The sequence below is a fragment of the Hippocampus comes genome, unplaced genomic scaffold (genome assembly GCF_001891065.2).
Source record: "Hippocampus comes isolate QL1 unplaced genomic scaffold, H_comes_QL1_v1.1 scaffold122, whole genome shotgun sequence".
In the NCBI taxonomy this organism is placed as follows: domain Eukaryota; kingdom Metazoa; phylum Chordata; class Actinopteri; order Syngnathiformes; family Syngnathidae; genus Hippocampus; species Hippocampus comes.
In genome coordinates this window covers 1,053,900-1,081,222 of record NW_017842059.1, presented here as the reverse complement: position 1 = coordinate 1,081,222, position 27,323 = coordinate 1,053,900, and the positions used below count along the sequence as shown (strand labels likewise).

Below are 27,323 nucleotides of genomic sequence, written 5' to 3'. Positions count from 1 at the left end.
GTATTGGCCCGAATATAAGACGGCCCTGATTATATGATGACACCCTCTTTTTCAAGACTCAAGTTTGAAAAAAGACTTTTTGAACACCAAATTAATTTTTATCCAGAAAATAATTACAGTACATCTGAAACAAATGATTGTAACAATATATTTGAGAGAAAGAGCATGTTATTTTGCCTCATTCAAATCTAAAGTGCAATCACATTCGTAAATGAATGGCTTCTGGTTTTTGAAATGTAAATTACATCATAACTTCTCCTCAGCTGCAGGTTAACCTGGCCGATCTTCAACCCACTTTTCTCCAGATTGTAGCTACGTTTCTCCATTTTCTGTTGTCTCTTTTTTTCATTTTCTTCTCTTTTCCTTGTTACCGCTATTTTTTATTTTTCTTCTTCGTGCTACTGCTATTTTTATTTTTATTCTTCGTGGCAGGGATTCACTTTGGCCTGGGGAATCAAGTTCAGAATTCGCTTCAATGATATCTGGCGCCATCTAGCATCGTGTATGGGTGTAATGTCTTGACCCCGAATATAAGACGAACCCCACTTTTCAGTCTTATTTCAATGCAAAAAAACACCGTCTTATATTCGGGCCAATACGGTATGTTGTATTCCGTTTTTACTTCATACATTTCTTCCTTCCAGAGCATGTACTCTTGTTTTACGATACCAAAGTTGAAGCAGTATTTCTTCTTTTACCCCAAAGTCTTTTGTTTTTATTTGTCATACTACTTTTGCTACCTCTGGCGATAAGAGATCAAAGTTCATACATGTCTTGTCCACCAGGGTCCATGCACGGGCAACCAGCAGTCGTTAGCGCACAGCAGGCTGTGGGACGCCGTGGTGGGCTTCCTGCACGTCTTTGCTCACATGATGATGAAGCTGGCTCAGGTAAGATGCATCTCATTTGCGCATTAACGGTTTACTGTTTGCAAATTCACATATTTATGCTATTTTATTTGGGGAACCTAGTTGAGTGACTCTCGATTATTTTTTCACGCCCTAAAATGCTACAAGATGGAACCAAAGCGCAGCTTAATAGAAAAGTACCGGAGTCAATGTTGTCAATCACTGATGCTGAAGTGATGCATCTCGACTGTTTAAGATCTTTGTATATGTCAAGGTGGAGCTAACGTTAGCCCGAGTCGTAAGTGGAAATTAAGGGTCTTGTGTATGCTTTACTGAGCATAAATTATCTATAAACTACTACTTTTTAAGGGTAATGTTGTAAGATAAGTTTGAAATTATTTTAATGTGATTTGACTCCTAGTATTAAACCAAATTTTTAATTTCAAAAAAGTTACATACATTATAGGGTTACTTTTTTATTGGTCTTTGTACTGTGTTTCATTGGCTGTTCTTGTAAAGAGATGACTAATGTTTTCAACTCCCTCTCTTATCCTCCAGACTAAAGTATGTATCTATTTGAATTATTACAATCTGATTCAATTAACTCTTAACCCCACCCCTTCCTATTACTAGTTTTTATTCCCTTTTTTTTTCCTCTCTTTGCCAGATTTTTTTTTAAAATTTTTTTTACGGGGACATTGTATGTTCATAAATGTCGACAAAATGCCCCAAAACTTAATAACAACTATTGACGATGGTGTTGAATCCAATAATGAGGGTCGAAGCAATCTCTGATCGTAAATGTATTAATTCAATATTCCCTTCAACTTTTTTGACTGTCTAGATTCTGACCATGTTTGTGGATTTACAAGTCATGCAGCTGGCCTAATCCAAGAGTCTGCTGGAGTTCAGCTGAGCTGTGCTTGAGTGTTTGCTTTCACTGGTGTGCGCGTAACTCATCTAACAAGCGGCTAATGTTTTTGACGTTGTTCTTTGACATGTGGTGTGTTGCAAATATTTTTCCTCGACTCAAAGGGTGAAGAAAATGTGATACTTTCCGCATGTGACGCGTTCAATACCGCAGTTGTATTCGGCCTCTTCAGGACTATAATTGAATGTCATCTTAAAATTGATATAGCAATAATAGAAACAGTGAAAATTGAGAGGTAACTTTTTTTGTATCCCTGATAGATGCATCCTGATCCGGGACAACAAAATGGCGTAAGACTCTTTTGTCCACCCCCAGCAACGCCATCCCATTTGACACATCTACTAAATGCTACTTCATTTCATTGCGCACCAGTTAAACTTCCAACTGCTTCCGCGTTGTTTACATGTATGCATTTCCCTTCCCTTTTTGGACTTTTCCTGTCAGCAGAGACATTCTGTCAAGCTAACAATCACAGTGTAAATTTAGTCTCATTTTTATGTAATTCCTCCATCCCTAAATTTGGAACATTGGAACAAAGCCGATAGCCTGGTGACATTCTTACGGTTTCGATTTTGAGAAGCATTTCAAGTCAAAGTAAATTTGAGTCAGGTGAATACCGAGACAAAGTTGTCGTGCATGAATAAATGGTTCAAGAAGATACGGACGCAGGCAGTCGTAGGTAGCGGCCCGATCTTTACTGTAACCAGAGTCTTTGTATACGTGCTCAATGTGCAAGCAACTAAAAAAAGAAAGCTCACTCCAATTGGTGGAATCATGAGCACACTCGAACCTATGAGGAAAATGAATTCCTTGAAAGGAAGCTCACTGTACAGGTATAAACATGTAAATGTTTTTGTGTAGTTACACAATGAGGCATAATGACCTTAACTGTCCGATGCCAACTCACCTTTAGTTCATTCTACCTAAAAAAAAAAAAAAAAAAAGTCGAGGCTTCCAGACGTTTTATCCAAGCAAATCCTAATACGGTAACTTAATTCTGATTCAAGTCAAGTCATGTGACCCATGTGTGCCACCACTGGCGTTTTCTCTTCCCAATGCATGAAGCAAAATTCATGACCTGCACTCTATGACAAATATGCCCACAAACACACTCCAAAAAGTCCTTTGATAAGACTGAGCTGACCAGGAGTCCCAGTGTTTTCCTCCATATATTGTCCTTTTCCTTCCTTTTATGACCTGGTGCAGCTTTTTAGCAAGTGCTCAAGTTTACTTTCTGCTTTCTGCTGCGTGCATCTTCGTCGCTTTCAGGCTGTGATCAGTTTCAGGATAAAGCGGAGGGGCCAGAATTCCCAATGTCTATCTTTCTGTCCCACTTACTTCCACGTGTGCTCTTTGCTGTGTTTAAAAATGTATTCTTCTCCCTAATAACTGCAAACCCAGGATCATTTTTGGAGTAGATCCCCCTGTGAGGTAGCGTCTCTCAATGCTTTTACCTTCCATACTGATTTTGCAATGAACAACTCCTCTCTAAGGACCTGGTGTATTCCTAAAAGGAGAATCTCAAAGAATATTTTCTCTCTACTATTTGTTCTTCTCCGTGTTTCGGCTTCTCTTCAGGACTCAAGCCAAATCGGGCTGTTGAAGGAGCTGCTGGATCTGCAGAAGGACATGGTGGTGATGCTTCTGTCTCTCCTGGAAGGTAAGATATCTCCATGGTGTGAAAAAAAAGAGTTTTGCCACCTTTACTTAACTTATTGACTCCGGTGGACGTATTTTTTAATCAACTGGAATCCAACCGTTTACTGCCGCGGACAGATATACTCGTCAAATACATATTTGACTGTGTCAGCCATGGGAGAGGGTCTCACCCAGCTGCTCTGTCGGATTTCAGGGTTGTAAACCAACCCAAAAAGACTTTCAACACCACTTTTTAGTCAGAAACTGTCCTTCTGGTGAAACCAGTGCATCTTCTACTGCTGGTTACTGAAGATAGGAAAAAGCTTAGAAATAACCTTTTTTTCTGGTGAAAGGAGAAACCTTCTTTTGGTAGGTTTGGGGCTTATGTTGTCACTGAAGAAAATCTTCTGTGGGTCTTCAAGGATGAGTCAAAATGGGCAGGAATATGTGGAACTCACTTCACTTCTGCTTCTCGCCTTCACCTTCCAGGCAATGTTGTGAACGGCACCATCGCCAAGCAGATGGTGGACATGCTGGTGGAGTCCTCCAGCAACGTGGAAATGATCCTGAAGTTCTTCGACATGTTCCTCAAGCTGAAGGACATTGTGGCATCTGATGCCTTCCGCGACTACGTTAACGATCCCCGCGGGCTCATCTCCAAGAAGGACTTCTCCAAGGCCATGGACAGCCAGAAGCAGTACTCCCCCTCGGAAATCCAGTTCCTCCTGTCCTGCTCCGAAGCCGACGAGAATGAGATGATCAACTTTGAAGAGTTTGCTGACCGCTTCCAGGAGCCGGCCAAGGATATCGGTTTCAACATCGCCGTCCTCCTCACCAACCTGTCAGAGCACGTGCCGCATGACACCCGCCTGCAGAACTTCCTGGAGCAGGCCGAGAGCGTGCTTAACTACTTCCGCCCGTTCCTGGGCCGCATTGAGATCATGGGCGCCAGTCGCAAGATCGAGCGCATCTACTTTGAGATCAGCGAGGCCAACCGCAACCAGTGGGAGATGCCGCAGGTACGCGAGTCCAAGCGGCAGTTCATCTTCGACGTGGTCAACGAGGGCGGCGAGAGCGAGAAGATGGAGCTCTTTGTCAACTTCTGCGAGGACACCATCTTTGAAATGAACATCGCCGCCTCCATCTCGGAGCCCGAGGGAGACGGCGCCGAAGAGGAAGACGACGAGGAAGCGGAGGAGGAGGCGGCCAAGGAGGGCGATGGCGGCGAAGGGGAGGAAGGCAACGGCGAAGCTTTAGCTCCAGAGTCCACCTCTGCCTTTGCCGACTTCCTCGCCAGCGTCGTCAATTTCTTCAACTTGTTCACCTTCCGTAACATGCGCCGGCGCTACCGCAAACTGCGCAAGATGACAGTGAAGGAGATGGTGATCGGGCTGGCCACATTCGTCTACACGGTCCTCATGGGCATCCTGATGTTCGTCTACAGCATCTGCAAGGGCTTCTTCATGCTCATTTGGAAAGTGCTTTTCGGCGGAGGCCTGGTAGAGGGCGCCAAAAAGATGACGGTGACAGAGATCCTCGCCAGCATGCCGGACCCGACGCAGGACGAAGTTCACGGCGAATTGCCTCCCGAGCCGGGAGCGAGAGAGGTTCAAGACGCTGATGGAGCGGCCGACTTGGATGCAGGGGGAGGCGAGGAGGAAGAGGAAGATGGCGAGGAACGGGAAGGTGGGCGCCTGCCTGGCTTCAACACGCCCGGTGGACTTGGAGACTTTGGGGAGACGTCGCCGGAAGAACCACCCACTCCTGAGGGCACACCGCTGCTCAAAAGGAAGCTGGTAAGTAGACGTAACCACTCTAATAATATGACCGTATTTCCTCAAAATAGTGGCTGTCCGTCCTACGGTGATTTCCACTGTACGTGTTCCTTGGCGCAGTTGACTGCAGCAGGTGAAGGGCAGGAAGCAGAAGGAGGAGAACTTGCTGAAACTGAAGAAGAGGCCACTCCAGAGACAGAGAAAGCAGAGTAAGTAGTGGACGGAGTGTGTCTACCTTCCCGTGTTAAATTCTGGGTCAGGTGTGCCCATTACGTCGATCGCGATCGACTGGTAGATCGTGGACTGGTCCCAAGTCGATCGTGAGGGGTGTAGAGGAGAAAAACAAACAACCATTTGTGTGTTTTTGTGCATGTTAGTAATATATTTTTTGGATGCATGTACACTGCACCCTAATCATCGCATCAATCTCATTTTCACAAAAAGTATAAAAAAAACCCATAAAATAAAGCAGGTAAATCTTTAACCAACGGTGGCACGTGACCTACATCACCGCAAGTTGTTAGCGCTCAACAGTCTGCAATTGCAGCTTGTGATCAGAGCTGTTGCGCTATATCTTATCATTATTCTCAGAGTTTGTTTCATGTACAATTCACCGAGGGCACGGGCAAGGAATAGGAATGTAGAGGGCCGAGGGAAGCGCTTTAAAACAGTACGCGTGAGCTACGATAGTGAACAGGCTGCAAAAGTGCGTCGCATGCCTCCGTGTCAGGCTGTTGCTCATCATGGCGTGCGAGTGTATGTGCGTGCGCGGTAACGGGTCGATCGCGGGAGGTTGGTTGATCGAAAAGTCAATCTTCCGTCCAAAATGTTTGTGCACCCCTGTTTTAGGTAAATGCTCTGGGTGGCTAGCATGTCTTAAAGAAGTATACTTATTCACTTCATATTCTCAGTCATCCACGGATCCATCCAGCTTTGTGCAAGGCTCTTAACATGTCCATAGGAGAGTTTAAAGTGCTTCACTTGTTATGTTTGCAGCACCGAGAGTGACGAGAAGAAGCCCGAGAAGTTGGAGCCCGAGCCTGAAGTCAAGGAGGAAAAGCCCGAGGAGCCGACTGTGAAGGTGAAGGTGAAGAAGGAGAAGAAACCGGCAGAGGACGGCTTTGAGCTGTGGAACGAGCTGGAGATCCAGAGGATAAAATTCATGGTGAGCAATTTGGGGATCTCAAACTGGGCTCTAGGACCATGGGCAATTTTGTGTTCAACAATGGCTCGAAGCAATGAACTCATTCACTGCCATTGACAGCAGTAGACATCAAAGATCCATTTTTACTGGGCTGGCAGTGAATAAGTATTGACACCTATGTAAGTGAAAAATCCAAATCAAGTTCTTACAAATTAAATGCACATTTTACGTGCTATGCTTAAAGTTTACATACAATAGAACTGCACTTAAAAATATGCTGCTTGAAAAGTAAAAAGTATTCCACTGGAATGAAAAAAGACTGCATAGCTGTAAGCTTCACTTTTCATATTTGGTTGTACTGCATATTTTAAAAGGTGTTTTTATTTGTATTTAGTTTAATAATTCTTTAGTGTGCCACGAGAAAGACCCTTCAGTACTGCACTTTTAGAATCACTGGATGACCACAGTACATGAAATAAAAAGTGTCATTGGTCTACTAATGTGCCCTGATATCTCCTTGCAGAATTACCTCTCGAGAAACTTCTACAACCTGCGCTTCTTGGCTCTTTTCATCGCTTTTGCACTCAACTTCATCCTGCTCTTCTATAAGGTTTGCTTTTGAGCGGCCCGACTTAAAGAAAAAAAAAAGTGACATTCTTGTAAGCTGATGTTTGATTTAATTCCAAAAAAATGACAAATACAAATACAAATAAATAAATAAATCGAATCACTGACTGAATATTTTTTTTCTTTTTTAATTAACGATTGCAATCGGCCTTATAATCATCCACGTGTGTCTGACCTCTCCAGGTGTCAGACAGCCCACCAGGCGAAGAAGAATTAGAAGGATCTGGTCTGTTTGAGGGCGCCTCGGGACTGTTTGAAGGCTCCGGCGCTGATGAGGAAGGGTCCGGATTCGAAGATGGAGGAGAGGACAACGAAGACGAGGGCCCACTGTACTACTTCCTGGAGGAGAGCACTGGATACATGGAGCCGGCTTTGGCGTTCCTCAGCATCATCCACACCATCATCTCCTTCCTCTGCATCATCGGCTACAACTGTCTCAAGGTGAAATATTTGCCTTCTTCTGAACACTCTCAGAAGCTTGTAGAGCCCGACCGATTAATCGGCCAGTCGAGTTAATCGGCCGATATAAGCTCTTATAGTTAACTAAAATAGATTTTTTTTAACCTTTTGTTTTTTTTGCACATTATAATATAAAAGAAAGGTAAACATTCAAACATTACCCCCCCATGCCCCCCCCAAAAAAAAACACACACAAAGAAGCAAAAATTAGCCGCTATTTGCAGTTTTTTTCTCTCTGTGTTGTAAAGTGCAAAATAAACAGGCAGGCCCTCAAAGACCAATTTTGGACACCCCTGCCTTAAGGGACCATGACGGTATTTCATTCATTATGTATTTTTTAATGGATCAGGGTGCCTGACTTTTACTGTCCCCCATATCTGAATCGGCATTAGCCATTTCAAAGTTTATGAATTTATCCCCGCTAGTCTGTTGGTTTAGTTTTCATGATGTCTCTCTGATTGCACTGCTTCCACTCCACGCATCTGGAAGTTAATTATCTTTTTTTTGCGCAATCAGCTTTCAGCCTCATGGTGTTGCCATGTCCCTCTAATCTGCCCAAGGCCATCACAGTCAGTCGTGCTGGCCAATGTAACATAAACCATATTTTTTTGATTGACAAGCAATCTTCCAATTTTTGCGGAATTGAATCGATCAGGCACCAGTCACATGTATATAGGTATATATATTCTTTATCCTCTATGAAAAAGAACTTATTACTGAGTCACTTTGTGCAGTAGTCGTGGAAGAATGCTCGTGGATATTGTCATTAGTAGAAGAGTACGATATTTTTTCAAATCAATGAATTGAATTGCAGCATGAAATCGTGATGTGCAAACTGTTTAATGCTTTACAATCTATTTGATGATGTTATTATAAAGTAAAATATTATAAAGAGCTATTTTTACTAATTAAAAACACTGGATATGCACAGCACAGTTGTGCGCTTTTATACCGCATTTTTCAAAGTGGTTTCTATAATTGCAACATGACAGCGGTGGTATTAAATGGTAGGTTGCGTCCCCATTAAAGGCCCCAGGTACCAAATGCAAATTCTTGTGGGCAATCATGCAAAATATATATTTTTTTCCTGGCTCCTCTCACCCTGCAGGTTCCTCTGGTTATCTTTAAGAGAGAGAAGGAGCTGGCCAGAAAGCTGGAGTTTGACGGCGTCTACGTGACGGAGCAGCCGGAAGACGACGATATCAAAGGACAATGGGACCGACTGGTGCTCAACACTCCGTAAGAGCGCAGGTTTCACCAGAGCTGGCCCAAGGCACAAGCCATCTGAGCAACTGCTTAAGGTCTTGATGACCAAAGCTTTTGCTCATTTTCACATAATTATTCCGTGTTTTATTTTTTGTTTGCTCTTCTGATTGGCATTGGCATTCCGATTTAATCAGACGATCGTATTTTTCAAATTTTTGCAGATTTTTTTTTTCCCACGTTAACTCATGGCAACATAAGAGAGAGTGACATTCAAAGAAGCTGATTTTTGCTGACTTTTCTCTCTTTTGTAAAGTTAAACAAATATTAAACGACAAATTATTATAAAACAGTCAAATGTTGTGCCTGTAATTCTGACCTTTATTGTTGTAACTGCACCCAAAAGGTTATTTTTGTCATGATTTATTTTTTAAATGAATCAATTGTCTGAATTTTATTCTGCCAAATATCAAAATCAGAATGGCATCAAAGGATCTGTATCGGGTCAGGCCCTTCTCTATAGTGTGCTGCGCTACAGTTTTTTGCAAATTGCTGTCGCTGTGTTTGAAAACCAAAAACAATAAACCAGATGACACATTTACAGTAAATGGTACAATACAGTGGTTTATTTTTGTTACTATTTGTCCGTCTAAATAGTCCGTCGACATGGATACAATTGTTGACAATATCTACGGTCATTTAATCAACGCCGCACACTTCCAGCAGTCTAACGCAAAGAGAAAATTGGAAGTGGGCCAGCTCGGTATTTTACCTTTTCAGTATTCACATCACATGTACTACGGTACATGCATAAAAGTAAAAGTGTGAATTGTAATCGCTCGTTTTTCTGTGACTGCAGAAGCTTCCCCAACAACTACTGGGACAAGTTTGTGAAAAGGAAGGTGGGTTCACTTTTTGGTCTTATTAAGTATTTTCACTGAAAGAACTGTCACTGAAAGGGGGGAAATATAAAAATAATTTTTAATCTTATTTGTTTTTGCATGTTTGATAGGTGTTAGATAAATATGGCGACATCTACGGCCGAGAGAGGATCGCCGAGCTGCTGGGCATGGACTTGGCCTCCCTGGACGTCAGCGCCATGACGCACGATAAGAAGCCTGAGCCCGACAACTCAGTCTTCAGCTGGTATGTTTGCGTTGCCAATTTCAGGCCTTTGGAACTGTCTTGCTAAAACTTTGGAAAGAGATGACTTGACATGGACTTGTTTGTGAGACCCCGCATGACTTGGATATGAAGTTCTTGTTTGACTTTTTAAAACAAAGAGTCATGTTGCCTCGATTCAACAGGTCTGTCTCTGTGCGGCCCCGTCCCAAATGGGCCGAGGCCCGGTACCGGTCCGCGGCCCGGTGGTTGGGGACCAATGATGTAGTTGATTGACAATCTACATCTTCTCTGTAGGATAACATCCATAGACCTCAAGTACCAGATCTGGAAGTTTGGTGTCGTGTTCACGGACAATGTGAGTCGAAGAAACGAAAGCATCTGATTTGAAGAACCGAATTTTATCGCTGTGTCTGACTTGCTTTCTCCTCCTGGTAGACCTTCCTCTACCTGGTCTGGTACATGCTCATGTCGATGCTTGGACATTACAACAACTTCTTCTTCGCTGCTCACTTGTTGGACATCGCCATGGGCGTCAAAACCCTGCGCACCATCCTGTCCTCGGTCACCCACAACGGAAAGCAGGTGACAAAAGAAATATTGTCGCAAACCACAACCGGGATTAAACAATTTGGGGATTTATCATGAGAGTTAGTTTTTATTCCGTTTTGACTTTTTTTTTAAATTCAGTTGGGTTTTAATCTTGAGAGCAAGTTTCTAAGTTTTTACTAGTTTTTTTGTTTAGTTTTGAAAAGACTTCATTTTAGCTTCGTTTTTGTTAATTTAAAATTTTATTTTTTTTATGAAATATATAGTTTTCGTTGAGTGCAAGATAAAAAAAAGTTGCGAAGTGTTGTGTAATAAACTACAATTGTCAAAGCGTTTGAACCCTGAAAACTCATTTATGACATAAAATTATTTTCCGCACTATAAGGCGCACTAAACGCATTCAATTTTTCCAAAAGCTGACAGTGCACCATCTAGTGGATGCACTGCGCAACCGCAGCCACGATTGTAGCTTCCATTCGACGCACCTTATAATGCAGTACGCCCTATATATGAAAAGTTTTAAAGTAGGCCATTCATTGAAGGTTTGCCTTAAAATCCGAAGCGCCTTATAGTGCAGAAAATATGGCAGTTTGTTTTCTAAATGTAAGATGCAATTGCAGTTAGCTTTCATTTTTGTTTGTATGTTATTTTGGTCTGGCAAATGTATTTTTTTCAGTTTTAGTAGTACTTATTTTGTTCATTTCGTGAACTGTAATAACCTTGATCACAACACATGCTGGCTCAGTGCAACCTTGGCTTTGCGATGAATGCGATCCAGAAACGCAGGAGAGACAACAAAAGCAAAACCGAAAGCCGGCGGAAGCTTTTTTAATACTTCTCGCGTCCTCCACAGCTGATGATGACGGTGGGTCTGCTGGCCGTGGTGGTCTACCTCTACACCGTGGTGGCCTTCAACTTCTTTCGAAAGTTCTACAACAAGAGCGAGGACGAGGACGAGCCCGACATGAAGTGCGACGACATGATGACGGTGTGTAGCAGACGTGCCGAAACCACCAGTGGCAATTGTTTAATCGTGGTTGTCCCTCCTTCACTGGAGTATATTTTACTGTACTCCTGCAGTGCTATCTGTTTCACATGTACGTTGGCGTGCGGGCCGGCGGCGGCATCGGAGATGAGATCGAAGACCCCGCCGGAGACGAATACGAACTCTACCGAGTGGTCTTCGACATCACCTTCTTTTTCTTTGTCATCGTCATCCTGCTGGCCATCATTCAGGGTAGGAACTCGTAGCCCGCCACGCTTCCATGGCAGGTTTCTCAGGCTAGCATGCTGTTGACTTTGCTATCTTAATTGACTTCTGTTAAGCGTACATACTGACCCACTTCATATCAGAGCTTTTATTTGGGAGTAGGAATTGGTTTGTTGTGTTTGTTTTATTGACCTGCGTGTCCGTGTAGGTACTGTCGGTCTGCACTTAAAGTGGTATTTCATAATTCATTGCAAAGTCTTGTACGCACCCCTAAGCTACGGCTTGTGGGCCCCCCGTTTGAAAAGTCTGCACTCGAGCCCCGAGACTGCTTTTCCATTCCAGTATTGTCGTGACCAGCATGCACTTGCGCTCTTTCAGGTTTGATCATTGATGCCTTCGGGGAGCTGAGAGACCAACAGGAGCAGGTCAGGGAGGACATGGAGGTGAGTTTACCCGCTTTCCTACTCGCTTCCTCTCGTCGACGTTCTTCTGTCTGACGGGGGGGGCGTCTTGTCTCTTGTCGCGCAGACCAAGTGCTTCATCTGCGGAATCGGCAGCGACTATTTTGACACGACGCCGCACGGTTTCGAAACGCACACTTTAGAAGAACACAACTTGGCCAACTACATGTGAGTGTCGCTTCTTAGGTTTGACGGTTTGTTTTCATATTCAGATGCCTCATGTCTTCATCAGAACTTTTAAAGTATTTTCATATCATCTGTGTCCAATATTTTCATCTGTACAGCACAAAAATGACATGCTACACTTTCGTTTTTTGCTCCCGTCCTTCATAAGCTCATGAAGGACAGGAGCAAAAAACGAACCCAATGAGAAAACTCATTGGGTTCTATTTTCATGGCCGACGGATCTGCGAGAGGGAAGGATGCGCCGCTATCTGAGTGGTCACAAACGTCTTCAATCTTGGCCAATCAAAGCGGCTCCTTTTAGTTCCTTTAAATGCAGGGCACCAGAGCTCAGAATCTGTCTGTCCAATCATATTCACCAAAATGGTTCATGCTTGCACCAGCATTTAGACACGGTCTTAGAGAGCCTAAATTGAGATTGACTTTCTGCTCCCACCTTGTCACTTCGTCGGGCGGGCGCATCTTCAAGAACACACCCTCACTGCACCACAATGGCAAGTTTGGCCGATACCGGTCTGCCAAATTGGTACATGCACAGCAAAAAGAAGGATATGCTGGCATTTGCACCATTTGTAACCTCTGCACATCGGAGTTTTGCTCTCCCATGTGTTTTGATGTGGGCATGTTTGTATGCTGTGCTTTTTTTTTTCAAGTTATGTCAGATTCCATGTGTTTTTCCCCCTCACGCTCATCTTGCAGGTTCTTCCTGATGTACCTCATCAACAAGGATGAAACGGAGCACACGGGACAGGTGAGCCAGTGACTCCATGTCAACTTTTTCGATTCCAACCTTGCGCCGCTCATTACCAAGCACCTTAAACCGGACGTTCAGACCGCACCATCATTTGAATCTGAATTTAATTTCTTAGGAGTCGTATGTGTGGAAGATGTACCAGGAGCGCTGCTGGGACTTCTTTCCCGCTGGGGACTGCTTCCGAAAGCAGTATGAGGATCAGCTGGGATAACACGGACGACAAACCCAGGGAAAGGCAGATTGAGAAGGGAAATATGGATCTGAATCAAGAAGTCAGCTATGAGATGAACACTTGGATTGCAGCGTATCCAATTTGATCAAACAGTAACGTGATGGGAAATAGGCCTTTTTTTTCACAACCATGTCCATAGATTGCCTTGCTTCTATGCGCGCGCGCGCACCCGCACTAGATACTGTTGTCAGCGTTACGGCTCGTCTTCACTCGGAGCGTTACCTGAATGCGTCGCGCTCATCAAACAGACGGAATGTGACTGTGTAGTCGCTGAGTTTTAGTGCCTATAGCAAAGTCACTGCTTATTTTTTTGTTTAGATGAGAGAGAGAAATGCTTTATTTGTTGACGGAATGCTTAAGAACAGGGGTACTCAAACTTTTTGGGCCCGGGCAGGGAAATTTTGTTCACTTATAAACCTAATATCGATTCAACCACTGAGAACTAAATGAGGTAATGTCTTTTTTTTCTTTTCCATTTTCCATTATACTACTCACCAGCAAATTGTCATCAGAGATAGCTTTACTTGTCCCTAAATGTATTTTTTACACTGATTTCATATGTCTTATTTTTTTTCTAGCACATCAAGACTTTGAGATATTTTTGTTTTTAAGTTTGACCTAAGAAAGCATGTGCCATACGGATTTTACCATGCCTTGTAATTTATAGCTATGACGGTTCCAAAAATAAAATAATCAACCTGTTGCTGAACCTAACCTTTATATATACAGGTATATACAGTGTAATTACCATATTACACACATTACACATATTATTATATTATTATGAGGAAAACCTGGCTTGATTGAGTAAAACAATTCAGGTTCAGAATCAGCACAAAAAAATAGTCTAGGAAATGTACTTGCATCTCTGATGAAAAAAAAAAAAACAATTTGTGATTAAAGGAGAACTCAAAGGCAAAATTTTTCTTTGCACCAATTGGTTTTATGTGCCCCCAGAAGTCCAAACATGAAATCATGATTAATATTGCTTTCATGGAATAAGAATTAAGCAGATTAATCCATCCATTTTCATCAGTCTTGGGGCCTGCTGCCATTTTGTCTTGTCAATAGGAATTGATGTCCCGTGAATGCGAACGTGCAATGCGAGCCCGAAGGCACTTTGATGTCACTTTCTTTTGACAGGACAAAATGGCAGCGCCCTAAGATTGATGAAAACAAAGGATTCATCCACTTAATTCTTATTCCAAAGACGCAATATTAATCGTGGGGGCACATGGAAAATAAAATGTACTTTTCATCAATGATTGAAACACTTCTTACTTTCTCAGTTTTTGAAGCCAACGTTTGGGGATATTGATTTGCGAGAGGTGAAGTCTGCTTTCCCATGACCATCATGGAAATTGGAGTTGGTCTCATGTTGCATTGATGAATCAGGAAATGTGCTGCTCGCGATAAAGTACTGCCCTCCCATATGTCAAAACTGGAAGTAAAAGTATTCATCGAAAAGACGTTCCTTCTTGTTCCGTGAAAACGACACAAATGGACTTAGCCCACTCTTGTTCTCAGTGGCTCAATGAAATGCAACTAACTTCTAAACAAAATTATTCATGACCCGTTGAAAGAAAATCATTCAAATGCAACTGGATTCAATTAAGTATCTATGGTCGGTAGCTGACTTTGCACGGCTTACATTAAGAACATGACTGCCAACAGAGAGAAGCTCCTTCAAAAGCAGCCAATGTTGCCAATTGCTCGCTATACTGAGTGACTTTGAGAATTTTTCCAACTGGCAAGCTTAATTCCCTCAAAGAAACTCGCAAAATGAGTGCAAGTATTTCCACATTAGCAGCCTTGTAGCAGACAAGTGACTAAGTCAACTGTGTCGAACACAAAACACAGTTCCCATTTTGATGGTGCAAAAGCAGCCATTTGTCAAAATGTCACAAGCCACAAAATATCACGACGGGCTCACTTTGCCTCGCCTGAGCGACTCCACCTGAAAAAAGTGGATGAGAAAACTCAAAACGCTGCTGTCACGTGACACAATCATGTGACGTCATTTGCGAGTCACACAATTGCAGATTTATTTACTGTATTTTTAATCCCTCTTGATTATCTTTTGATTGGCCTGGAGCTAAGGTCAGAAGTATGTTTCATTTTTTAATGCATTTTTTTTGTTAATGGTATAGGTTAATTCTACTGCAATTTTACCGACGCCCACTTTGAGAAGAATACTCATGAAGGAATGAGCAGATTCTCATCAGCGTTTGCGAGTGGCGCCATTCAGCATGAATCGGCTGTACAGACACTTTGAAGTCTTACGGATTTATTTATTGTTTCTATGCCGACAACTGTTTTCGGCCCTTGGCTAACGGCGAGCAAACGGGAACGAATTTACCCATTTAATAAGCGGCCAAAGTGGCCTTTTTGATGAGAAGGCATATTTTACATACGAGATATACATCTATTTATTTTTTCTTCTTTCGGAGGATTCCAACTATGTCATGTTAGTGAGTAGTTGTGTGTGTGTGTGTGTGTGTGTGTGTGTGTGTGTGTGTGTGTCCGTGCGTGCGTGCGTGCGTGCGTGACGTGTGGAGGAAGATGACTTTATGGCGCGTGTTGACTCTCGGGTGTGAAGACACTACCACCGATGCCAACAATTTCGGCAGCCTTCTAGCCGACACGTTGACTGAACTCTTGTTTTGCGCTCACAATAAACGGGTTCACTCAACAAGCGTGGGAGCAAGTGTCCTCATTTGCATTCGCACCTCTACTTTGCCGCATGCATTGTTGAAAAACGGAAACGCACACAAATTGATCTCATTAATTTGTAGTCAAATGCAATATTAATGAGAAAGACGTTTTGCTGCACTTTGATTTTTTTTTTTTTTTTTTTGGTGTCCCTCTCCCTCGGGTGGATGCTTGGGACTGGACCCACACCCCTTTTGAATGATTTGTGGCTTGTCTGATTTGAAAGAAAAATGCATCAAGCAAAGTTATTATTAGCTAAATGAGCAATTTAGTCAGTTGTCAATGGTAGCAGAGTGGTAGGAACGTCTTGTTTTAATAGCATAAGTTTATAAAAGAGGGAAAATATTCAATGAGGGTTTTTTTTGTTTTTAATTATGCCAAGTTATGCAAGTGGTCTTTGTCTGTAAATTTTGACTTTTGTTCTTTAGTACATCTCAGGGTATCTGTACTTCTATTTAATTCCAAGTACTTTTGCCAACTTTGACTGTCATTTGCATAATGCTGCTGAAACAGCTCCAGTGCGATTGATTCTGTGTCGCACGGTCACGATTTCTGCTGACTTTTATCAAAAGTCAAACATCAGCTCGAGGTAACACAGCAAGTGCGCACCGATATGGAAGTGAACACGCTAGATAAGAGCTTTTGTGTTTGTCTTGGGTGGGCCACATTCCTACACTAGAAAGAACCATTATGTTTTTTTATTTTTTTATGGCGCACACTTACACACACACACACACACACACACACACACACTTAATATTTCGTTCCACATTCCCACTCCTCTGCTTGGTCAAAGATTAATTCATATCTCGTGCTTCCAAAAACTATTTCCTGCTCTGGTCTTTACTCCAGCCCAAAGCGTATTTACATTGTCAATGTAAAATAATCAATCCATTTTAATCCGGCCAGACTTGATTACGGATTTCCGCCAGATGGACAGAAACTGGCTGGGATATAAAAATATGAACGCTACATTTTATAAACTAAAACAGCAACAACAATAATGGCCACGTTAATACAAGCAAATATTACAAGACACTTTTTTTCATGAAGATACAAAAAAATGATATCAAAATGTAGCAATGAATAGTAAATTCATTAAATTTATTTAATGTTTGAAATGAAATTTGAATATTTCTATTTACATGAAAAAAGTAAATCATTGAAAAATCAATTGTCCTTGAATTTTAGGAAGTGGGGCATTTATTATAAAATAATAAAAATCTAATAATAATATTATTATATTTTTTAATAATCAGGAATTCCCCCAACCCCAAAAAAGAAAAATCCATTACATTTAACTGTTTTCAAATCTATTCTATTTCATAATTGGTGAATTAATAATGAATACTTAAAATTCAATTAATTTGTTCATCAAGCAACAAACGACCATTAATATTACAGGACTCTTGATTTGAGGGGGGTGGGAGGGGAGCTTAACTTAAAAATATATTTATTAAATAAAATCCATCATTCTCGAAAAAAGTATAATTTTAATAATGATATTAATTTGAATACATAATTATATTTTTATGATATATTGAAAAGATGGAGTTGTTGGGGGGCGGGGCATCCATCAATTATTGGCAAACAAACTTGCCTTGCTCTTGTTTTTGTGCTGATGCCTTTCCGCATATCAAAATACTTGCGAGAGGGGAGACGCTTCATTTAATTCGGCCCTAGCTTTGTCTGATAGAAAACCAAGTCATTTGAGTCAATGACTCGCAGTTTGCGCAAATTGCGAGGGTTCATTAAGGTGAAAGTGGCAAAATAGTCTGACACGTATCTTTTATAGCTAGATTTCATTTTATTTTTTATTCTATCAATGAGCTGGGCCACCAGCCCGTTTTCAAAATCAGATGTAGCCCTTCGGCACAAACGTTTGCCTAGCCCTGCTCCAAAGGAAATACAGTACATTCGCCCGCACTCACTGCCCCTCCCTTGCTGGCCGATCGCTATAAAACAGCCGGCAGCGACGGCCTGCTCGCCTGCCTACTCGCAAATCTCAACGACCTCCGCCATGTCCTTCGTTGCTCCTCCTGGTTACCAGCCCGTCTACGGGCCCGTGAGTATACCTCATCCTCTTCCTCTCTTGCTTTACTCTGAACACTCTCTGACCACTTTACTGTTTCGGAATTACAAGACTCACAAAAATGAATGAATGTTGGACTTTCCAGATAAATAAACTTAAATGCACGCTAACCTTTACAGGTGAACATAATTTGGTCGTTTCTAAACTTTTGAATTGTCTTGAATGTTTTGGTACTTTTTTCAGAACTTGCTTGTCTCCGAATGGTACGATTCACAACAAAAGAATTCCAAGGATGGTTCACTTCTAGGCCTTTCTGTGACTCTTCCAGTCTCTCTGTTTCTCATAACACTGTGGGACACTCAGTGTCACTCGCTTGTATATTTTCAACCTCATTTCAGTCCCGTAATTATGAACAGTTCAAAATAGCAGTCAGTGTAAGCACCAAATATTCAGACTTCTGCTCGAAAGCAGATACATGCAATGAAAAGTCTAGTAGAACTTCATGTATTTATAGGTTTATTTGGGATTAATCAGTGGAGCTTCAAAAGGTGATAGGTTAATGTATACTGCCTCCCATTTAACACAATTTGAACGCGATTGATTCATTATTACAGGTACAACAGCCCTCGTGATGATAGGGTGTGTATACTTGTGCAACCTTGCAGTTGTTTATCCCCGCTCGAAAAGATGGTCTCATCACAGAATGGCATTTCAACAGGGGAGGGTTGGACATCTTGTATTCTTGATCAGAGGTCCCCAACCAACGGTCTGCGGCCCGGTACCAGGCCACGGTCCATTTGGGACCGGGCCGCACAGAGACAGACCTGCAAGCTGTGAGCAAATTGACTCCGTCACACGTGGTGGAAATGCACACGACTGGAGGATATCAGAGTCCTTTTGTAACATTGGTATAAAAGTTGAAATAAACAGGATCCGCCAATCAATGAAAGAAGAAGCAGTAAACAGAAAGTTATAGGAACAAATTGACCAAACGTACAGATAAACGGGCAGTCATGACTTCCACAGATGAAGGAAGCTATGTTAACGAGAGAAGTTCCTTAGCCCAGAGCGACGTGGAGGAGGAAGCTGTTTCGCATGGTATGTCGTCATTATTTAAGTTTCTTTTTTTATACCTCAATAACACTATTAACTTTTTGGATGTGTCATCTATTACACAAAAGACATTTTGATTTTTTTTCCTCCTACTCTGTAGCTGCCTGTTGAATCATTTAAACAAGTAGCACCCAAGTGATCAAGTGGGAAGCACGTAAACATTAGCAGTTTAGTCGCTAACAACTAGCTGGCAGCTAGTAGCAATGATGCTAACGTCGTATGGAGAATCATAACTTAAAATGTATTCTGTTTACATTATAAGGCGTATTCATTATTCCTTATGGGTCCATTTCTTAGTACGTCACCGTGTTATTTGATTTTATTCTACATTTGCTGTACAGTGGAATTTGATTTTGAAATGAGTGAAAAAAAAAATCTTTAAAAAATAAATATTGGTTGCCGGTCCGCGAACAGAATGTACTTTTCTCAACTGGTCGGTGACACAAAAAGGTTGGGGATCACTCTTCTAGATGAACAACATACATTATTTGTAAAACGTGCTCATTTCTTGTTAATTTTTTCATCTTAAAATGTTGTACAGGCCATTCCGTATTTGGGGCCCATCTACGGAGGTCTGAGGGAGGGATCGTCCATCTACATCCAGGGGTCTGTCCCGGACAAAATCACCAGGTGAGTTAAGAGCGTTGGGTGGGGTGGGGTATTTTTTTTCTTTTCTTTCTATAGAAGGAAATAAAAGGAGCTTTTGTCACATGGCCGATGTCCTCGAAGTGTGTATGGCAATTAGTTGGCAGAGCAAACAGAGCAAGGCAAAGTGTCGTTTTTCAGGAGGCCCAACCCTCACTGTTTGCTTATGGCACGGGTATCCAAAGTCATTTGCAGGCCCACTGTGTATTCAAACTATAAAATGCCATTTCTGGAGAAACTGTGTCATTTGGGAATAAATGGGGAAATGTTTTGGTGTAAAATATGGAATTGGGAAACCCAAATTGGTGGATTGCAGAAGGCTTGAATATTTGGAATATGTTCAAGTTGGAATGGTGAGAATTGGTTGAGAAATTTGGAGGCATAAGCACTCCAAAAAAAGTACTTTTTTTTGTGAGTTTGTTACACATTTTATTGTTTAGAATTGAAAGATATTATGCATTATTTAAGTTTCTTTTTTTATACCTCAATAACACTATTAACTTTTTGGATGTGTCATCTATTACACAAAAGACATTTTGATTTTTTTTCCTCCTACTCTGTAGCTGCTTAGCCCATTGATAAAGCATATTGATTTTTTTTTTAAACGTTTCATAAATTTAGGATTACGTTAGTCCGCTCCCCAACCCTCCACCCCTCGCTTCCATTTTTTTTAGTGTGCCTTCAGTGGAAAAAGTTGTGACGTACCTTTGCTTCCCTAAATCATGCGGAATATGTTCAAGTTGGAATGGTGAGAATTGGTTGAGAAATTTGGAGGCATAAGCACTCCAAAAAAAGTACTTTTTTTTGTGAGTTTGTTACACATTTTATTGTTTAGAATTGAAAGATATTATGCATTATTTAAGTTTCTTTTTTTATACCTCAATAACACGATTAACTTTTTGGATGTGTCATCTATTACACTAAAGACATTTAGATTCTGTAGCTGCTTAGCCCATTGTTAAAGCATATAGATTTTTTTTTAAACGTTTCATAAATTTAGGATTACGTTAGTCCGCTCCCCAACCCTCCACCCCTCGCTTCCATTTTTGTAGTGTGCCTTCAGTGGAAAAAGTTGCAAACCGGTTTCGATCAGGTTCTTTATCAACCTGCTGTGCGGACCGTCCGAGTCCAGCGACATCGCCCTCCACTTCAACCCGCGCTTCGACGGCTGGGACAAGGTGGTCTTCAACACCCGCCAGAACGCCACCTGGGATGCAGAGGAGAAGATCCGGGACATGCCCTTCAGTAAGGGCAAGGCCTTCGAGATGGTCATCGTGTGCTTCGCGCAGAGCTACCAGGTCTGCGTGGCTTCGGTCTGTGGGCGCGTTGGCGGGCGTGCCCTTTGACTTTCGTTGTCTCGGCAGTTCAAAATCAACGGGAAAGATTTCTACACCTTCGAGCATCGCCTGCCTTTGGCGAGAGTGTGCGGCATGCAGATTGGGGGAGACGTTTCCATACAGACAATTAACGTCATTGGGGTGAGATGAATTTCAGTTGGTTGCTAGGCAGAATTGCTGGCAGATATTAGATAACGCTTTCTTTCAGTCTGATACAATACGAGTATTCACTTTTGAGTACTAATTGATAATGAGACAGAGAACTGATGCCACGAACACTTTTGAGACAAATTTCAATTCACATCATGACAGATAACTGAACAAAGACATTTCATTCTTTGAGACGCACATAATCATTCATTGATGTGTCAAACCACTGCATTGTGGTGCCAGCTACTGGCCAGGAGGACTTAGTGCCATAATTATGTATTTATTTATTTATAAATCATATATATCATTACCCAATATATTATTTCCACCTGACACCAGTACTCGTCAATCTCTGATTAGAGTAACATTGGACAATCAAATTTCCGAGATTTCCATGTGGTTGCGTGTTGGACTCAAAAGCAGAAGTGTGGCATTCAAAGTGAGGACTTCAGGAAGCACAGATGCCATTTAATCAGACTGTGGTGTGTTTTTTTTTTTTTTAGGGTGGCGGCATGGGTGGCGGAATGGGGGTAAGTCCATTTTGCGGGTGAATCACCTTTGTTTCTTACGATTGTTGTTTTGCAGTGCCAGGTCATAAAATGTTTTTGAGATGTAAACATTTCCATATGCAGCACCAGCAGCCGGGAGGATATCCAGGGGGTGCCATAGGAGGAAGACCAGGATGCGGTGCAGGCCCTGTGAGCCTTTTTCATGTGTTAATCATACCTTCAAACACTTCAAAAAAGGAATTGAGTCATGAAACACTGTTTTCCTGTAGATAGGATATCCAGGAGGTTGTGAAGGTGTAAGATTTACTTCACTAAGCTTTTTGTGTTTATTAGTATGGCCGGAACAATTAATCCAACTACCCATTTAATCGGCCCATTTAAACGTAACTGCTTTTTGCCGCTTTTATGTTACATATTCACAAATTACAACATAAGGCAAAGATAATAACATTCAAACATGTTTTTTCATTATCAAAAATCGATTTTTACTTTTTTTTTTTTAATCTGTGAAAGTACAACAAAATCCCTAAGTACAAGTGTCATAAAACATTCTGCCTGTAATTCATATATTAATTCTGTTAGGGGTTACGGGACCAGAAAATCTGTTATTTTATTCATCATATAATTCTTTAAATTAATCGTCCGGTTAATCAGCTATCAGAATTTTACTTTGCAAAATTTTGCAACTGGCATCTACTGAAAAAAAAAAAAATTGGTTGGGTCAGATTTATTCGTGCAGTCGTTCTCAAGCTGGGGATTTGCAAACTAATGGGAATGGGAATATGTTCTCATTTTCATCTTGTTTTTTCCTTTTTCTTAAAAATAGGCAACTTTTTAATTCCACTGCAAATTAGGGGTACATGTGGTACTTTCCTTTGCAAGGAGTCCCCGGAGCCCACAAAGTGAAATCAATGATGAATTTGGATCATTTGTTTTCTTTCTAGCAGGGTGGCTATCCTGGAGGCATGGGAGGCAATACGGGGGTAGGCAACTGCTTGATTATTTTTCAATTATTCGATTGCTAGATGCACATACATGTATACATGCATACTTCCATGCACTGGCCACTTAATTAGGTACACATTCTCACCAAATTCTGTCCTTTTTTTCTGTCAGGGTGGATTCCCAGGGTCACACCTTCCGGTGAGGATGCATGAGTACATATGTCACATTATTATGATGATGATTATTATTATTTGATGTTTGATCCCATGTCTTGTGTGAATTTTCCTGCAGAGTATGAGTGGCCAACCGATCTACAACCCTGTAAGTACCAATTGTGGACAAAAGTAAGCCTGCAGTCCTGACTGTTGACATGGCTGTATCTTGTGTTTTGACCTCGATTTCCCAGTTGGATGTCCTTCAAACAAGCTGACTTCTAATTATTATTGAGGCACAATCAGTTAATTCTTCAGTCAAGAGTCGAAGGCCTTCAACTCGTTTCTTCTTCTTATCGAGTTCATCTTGTCGTCTTCCTTTTTCTTTGGCATTCTGATGCATCCATATTGGGATTTTTAACTATGACATTTGTGCCCCCCCCCCCCACCCAGAAGGGTGAAAAAAAAACAGACCTTAAAAACGCTAAATTAACTCTTTATTTGTTATATTTTTTTCTGGCCTTAATTTGATAATTTTCCTAATGTTTAAATTATTTTAAGATGTACAGTATATGTAAAATTGTTAGGTTTGTTTTCAAATATGTCATTTAATCATTTAAATAATTTAACATGTTAATTAATTAGAAATATAATATACATATTTTACTAACGTGCTAAAGCGATGCAATCATTTTTTTTTATTTAAGAAAATAATTCCTGTAATAAAAAAAATACTATATTGTCGGTCATTTTTAATGAATGTGGTCATAATTTATTCACCAATTATTTAAAAAAAATAAAAATCATAACATGCATGTCTACAGTAAAATAAATTAATAAAAACAACAACAAAGGCTCAATAATGTATGACACTTGAATGATCATTTTACTTAAACATACCCACGACGGTCATCATACAATCATCTTTCTTCAAAATCCACCTTGATTTGCGCACTTCAAAAGATAACAAACCTTCTTCCAGTTTAGCTCCTCAAAAAAAAAAAAAAAGTCACCAGTGAAGTTTCAAAATAAATGGTAGTCTTGCTAGTTTGCTTGCAGTCCACCATGTGATGTCATCTTTTCTGTGCACCCGCAGCCCATCCCGTACTCGGGCGTGATCCCAGGAGGAATGTTCCCCAAGAGAACTGTCATCATCCGGGGCATGGTGCCTAACCGGGCAAACAGGTGCAATTGCAGTTCTAGCCAATCATATCCAACAACTGTGTTGCATTAGCTATGTCGCAGGACATCAATAAAAAATGATTAATTTGACACAAATGATGTGTCTTCGTCAGCGGCGTATGATGACAGGTAGAACAATGAAATTCTCTTCCACAAGAGGGCAGAAGTTGCACTTAAGCTGTGTATCCACTGTTACCATTCATACACGGCGCATCTGCGAGAACATGCAAACTCCACAAAAGGTGGCCGGAGCTGGAATTAAACCCGGTACCTCTGGACTGTGAGGTCGACGCGCTAACCACTGGACCAACGGGCGGCTTCAATGATTCATATTTCCTAAAATCCCACTATGGGTGCTTAAGCCATTGTGCGGCTTGAGTGGACATCTAAAAGGAATGAAAGGAGCCTCTTGAATTGGCCATGATTGAACTCCGCTACGACCACTCCCAGCCTGCGCTCATCTGTGAAATTACCAACACAGGGTCTAACCTGCCTCTGTTTGAAAATATGCTACGCGCCATGCAGGATTGACTCCAGTCACAAAAAATAGAGCCCACAATGTCAGCTACAATCATTTTTTTCCAGCTCACCTGTGACCCAAATAGGGGTTAGCACTGTAGAGAATGGATGGATGAGTAGGCCTGATTGTCACTCTCCGTGTTGCTGGCTTTGTAACGTCAACTCACCGGATTTGTTTGTTTTAGGTTCAGCATCAACTTGCTGGCGAGCAGATCTGGGGACATTGCCTTCCACATGAACCCGCGTGTGAAGGACGACGTGGTGGTGCGCAACAGCATGATGGGTGGCCACTGGGGCCAAGAGGAACGCCAGCTTGGCGCCAACCCCTTCAAGGAGGGCCAGTACTTTGACGTGAGTCTTGAGCAAAATGGGGTCCTCGAAACACTGGGGGTTTGCGAGTCGGATACATCCAAAGAAACATTTGGGAACAATTTTTGGACCACTCTCAAAGAAAATGCTTTGTTTTAGTTTAGTTATTGTTGGTGTTAGTATTAGTTTTAGATTATTCCTATTATAAAAGGACACCAAACATTTTAAAGAAAAGTAAAGGAAACTACAATTCTCAAGCAACCATTTGACCTTCCATATGCATGGTTGTGCAGCAATACAAAAATATTTAAAAAGAACCTGAAATCTCATATTTGATATTGACTGAGACAAAATTGTACTTAGTTTTTCAAAACACTTAAGATGCTTTTTTTAGTGTTTGTGATTTTGTCAGCTTTCGTTAACCGTACTAACCTTGTTTCCTCCGTGTTATAGGATTTATTCGCCACTTCAAGAGCGGCACCAACTCACTAGTTTTGACTGCACCCCACACAGCTAGCAAAAGAGGATGAATTTGGTTTATAAATAATAAGCATTATTGATGGGTACTATGTATCGCATTGAAAGTTTTTAGGGATATCATAAAATTAACCTTTCGCTGTCACTTGCTGCAGACGTAAAACACAAGATTACAGCAATTGATATTCACTTTGCAACAATAGGCCACGCTGAAACACGGTACTTCCTGTTTTGTCCAAATTAAGTCTAAGTGTGCTGCCATCTAGTGATTGATTGTGGAATTATACCTCTTGTATATAAATGAGTGTTCCTGTCATGTGGTGTTCCACAGGGCTCAATTCTGGGGCCTCTGCTGTTGAGTTGAGTGTGAGACCAAAATGGACTGTACAAAAACATTCTGCAAAATAGCGGGACTGCGAACTTGTCAGATGGAGGCAAAGTTTACGGCATTGTTTTTTTTTTTGTTATTTTGCGATGTGATGGTGCTATCAAAAGGTGGTTTCGGCCCATGTTCCAAACATGCCACACGCCACTGCTTTCTACAAAATAAGTCGCTGTTTTTGCTTTTCCTTTTTGTCAAGATTTCCATCCGTTGCGGCAGCGACCGCTTCAAGGTGTTCCTCAACGGGCAGCCCCTGTTCGATTACACTCACCGCACGCATGCCGTCAACGAGATCGACAAGCTGGAGGTGGCCGGCGACGTGCAGATTTCCTACATTCACTTCTGAAAGCATCCCTGGTTTGCACCCGGCACCACATTTGTACGCTATCTCCATGGCAACCAACATCAGACCAAAAGATTTATTTTCTTTGTACAAAATACTGGAGATAAAAAGCATCCATGGAGATAAAAAGCATCCAAGCATGACAAATAAAGGCCTTTGTTTTCAGTCAATGTGTGGACGGGAGGCATCAGAGTGGCTCGGTGAAGGCACTTCCTGAATTCAGGTCATAATGGGAACACGAATATTTGCTATACTGTACATTCAAGATGGGAGTGGACAACGCTGGTGAAGGCATCAATGCAGAGTACCGTTGTTCAAGGCGAACTCAAGACAAACATTATTTTGAGAACCCCATGAATCGAAACACAATATTCTCATTAACATTGCATTTGTGGAATAAGAATTCAGCAGATAAATTCATCCATTTTCATTCATTTTAGGGTGCTGCCGCCATTCTGTTCTGCACCAATGATGAAAGTGACATCAAAGTGCCCTCGGACTTGCATCGCCAACATCGCGTGACCAAACCCAGAAAACAGGTGAGCCGTGACATTGGCAATGCGAGCCCGAGGGCAATTTCAACAACAGGGGTTACCATAATGTCATTGAAAACAATACGGGGGGGAAATTTGCCTTGAGTTCATCTTTTCAAAAAATTACATTTCACCTCGAGAGCTCCCACTACCGTAGTACCTTTTCATGGACCTCGTTCAGGCTGGAATTCAGTCAACTATAGAATACTTTCTTCAATATCCTTAATTTGCAGCTTACTAGGAGAACAACTCTTACTCGTAATGTTTTTTCCTCACTCGACTACTAGATGACATTTTTGCAAAACTAGTTGACATCTGTGCACTGCTTACGATACTAGTGACCCGGTAGGTGTTAACTAGTATAATTTTAGAATGTTAGTCGTAGGCACAGCTGTCAACTAGTGCACTTTTGTATCATTACACTACACTACATTAGTAATGTAGTGCTCCTAGTATCCTTAAGAAGGTTTTGTCACTATTCTCTATATCAGATTCAGGTCCATGTACGAGTATACTCTTTGTCCTCCCTAGTAAGACAATTTGGCGTATTAGTCAAATGTTGCCAAGGAACGGTGGTGTCGTACTCATTACCCCCCCCCCCCCCCCAACTTGCTTTTCACCGCTGTATGACTTTTCTGCACACTAATAGAAACTATTTGGGATACTAGTAATTAGGAGTATCAAAGCAGCTATGAGTGCATGACACATGCCTCCCAGTTGGGCCAAGAAGTGGTTGTAGTTCATCAGAGGAGTTGACTGTTTGGGTTTAATTGCCTTACCAAAGGTGGCACTCGTAATGGGGGCGGCGGAGGGTGTAAGTCTGTTGAAGTGAAGACAAAGAGCGTAC

The 27,323-nt window shown here is 41.6% G+C and overlaps 2 protein-coding genes across 17 annotated transcripts in view; both read left to right on the top strand.

Moving 5' to 3' along the window:
- Nucleotides 1–13,711, top strand: part of ryr1b (ryanodine receptor 1b (skeletal)) — a 96,000-nt gene extending 82,289 nt beyond the window's left edge. For 5 of the 12 annotated variants that reach the window (XM_019861445.1, XM_019861448.1, XM_019861441.1 and 2 more), the window contains 20 exons: nucleotides 786–890; nucleotides 2,040–2,069; nucleotides 3,181–3,210; nucleotides 3,358–3,439; nucleotides 3,907–5,213; nucleotides 5,313–5,401; nucleotides 6,189–6,357; nucleotides 6,860–6,946; nucleotides 7,147–7,404; nucleotides 8,531–8,661; nucleotides 9,485–9,527; nucleotides 9,638–9,771; nucleotides 10,045–10,105; nucleotides 10,186–10,332; nucleotides 11,150–11,284; nucleotides 11,377–11,533; nucleotides 11,885–11,949; nucleotides 12,035–12,135; nucleotides 12,850–12,901; nucleotides 13,020–13,711. In XM_019861445.1, coding sequence (XP_019717004.1) covers nucleotides 786–890; nucleotides 2,040–2,069; nucleotides 3,181–3,210; nucleotides 3,358–3,439; nucleotides 3,907–5,213; nucleotides 5,313–5,401; nucleotides 6,189–6,357; nucleotides 6,860–6,946; nucleotides 7,147–7,404; nucleotides 8,531–8,661; nucleotides 9,485–9,527; nucleotides 9,638–9,771; nucleotides 10,045–10,105; nucleotides 10,186–10,332; nucleotides 11,150–11,284; nucleotides 11,377–11,533; nucleotides 11,885–11,949; nucleotides 12,035–12,135; nucleotides 12,850–12,901; nucleotides 13,020–13,115 — 3,279 coding nt within the window. In that variant the 3' untranslated portion in view covers nucleotides 13,116–13,711. Of the gene's footprint in view, nucleotides 1–785; nucleotides 891–1,406; nucleotides 1,413–2,039; nucleotides 2,070–3,180; nucleotides 3,211–3,357; nucleotides 3,440–3,906; nucleotides 5,214–5,312; nucleotides 5,402–6,188; nucleotides 6,358–6,859; nucleotides 6,947–7,146; nucleotides 7,405–8,530; nucleotides 8,662–9,484; nucleotides 9,528–9,637; nucleotides 9,772–10,044; nucleotides 10,106–10,185; nucleotides 10,333–11,149; nucleotides 11,285–11,376; nucleotides 11,534–11,884; nucleotides 11,950–12,034; nucleotides 12,136–12,849; nucleotides 12,902–13,019 lie in introns of all 12 variants that reach the window. The other 7 variants (XM_019861452.1, XM_019861451.1, XM_019861450.1 and 4 more) reach the window with 4 other exon arrangements.
- Nucleotides 13,712–17,788: 4,077 nt separating this feature from the next.
- LOC109510821 (galectin-4) lies at nucleotides 17,789–26,108 on the top strand. Of its 5 annotated transcripts, none has more exons than XM_019861432.1 (12): nucleotides 17,789–17,913; nucleotides 19,535–19,623; nucleotides 20,732–20,936; nucleotides 21,003–21,116; nucleotides 21,629–21,641; nucleotides 21,795–21,823; nucleotides 22,582–22,617; nucleotides 22,751–22,777; nucleotides 22,871–22,900; nucleotides 23,828–23,916; nucleotides 24,618–24,783; nucleotides 25,800–26,108. In XM_019861432.1, the coding sequence occupies exons 1-12, from the start codon at nucleotides 17,869–17,871 to the stop codon at nucleotides 25,944–25,946; spliced, it is 990 nt and encodes a 329-aa protein (XP_019716991.1). In that variant the 5' UTR covers nucleotides 17,789–17,868; the 3' UTR covers nucleotides 25,947–26,108. The 5 variants fall into 5 exon arrangements, with proteins under 5 accessions (XP_019716991.1, XP_019716990.1, XP_019716989.1 ...); XM_019861431.1 differs by having other exon boundaries at nucleotides 21,629–21,655; nucleotides 21,764–21,823; XM_019861430.1 differs by having other exon boundaries at nucleotides 21,629–21,655; nucleotides 21,764–21,823; nucleotides 22,579–22,617.
- The last annotated feature ends 1,215 nt before the right edge of the window (nucleotides 26,109–27,323 follow it).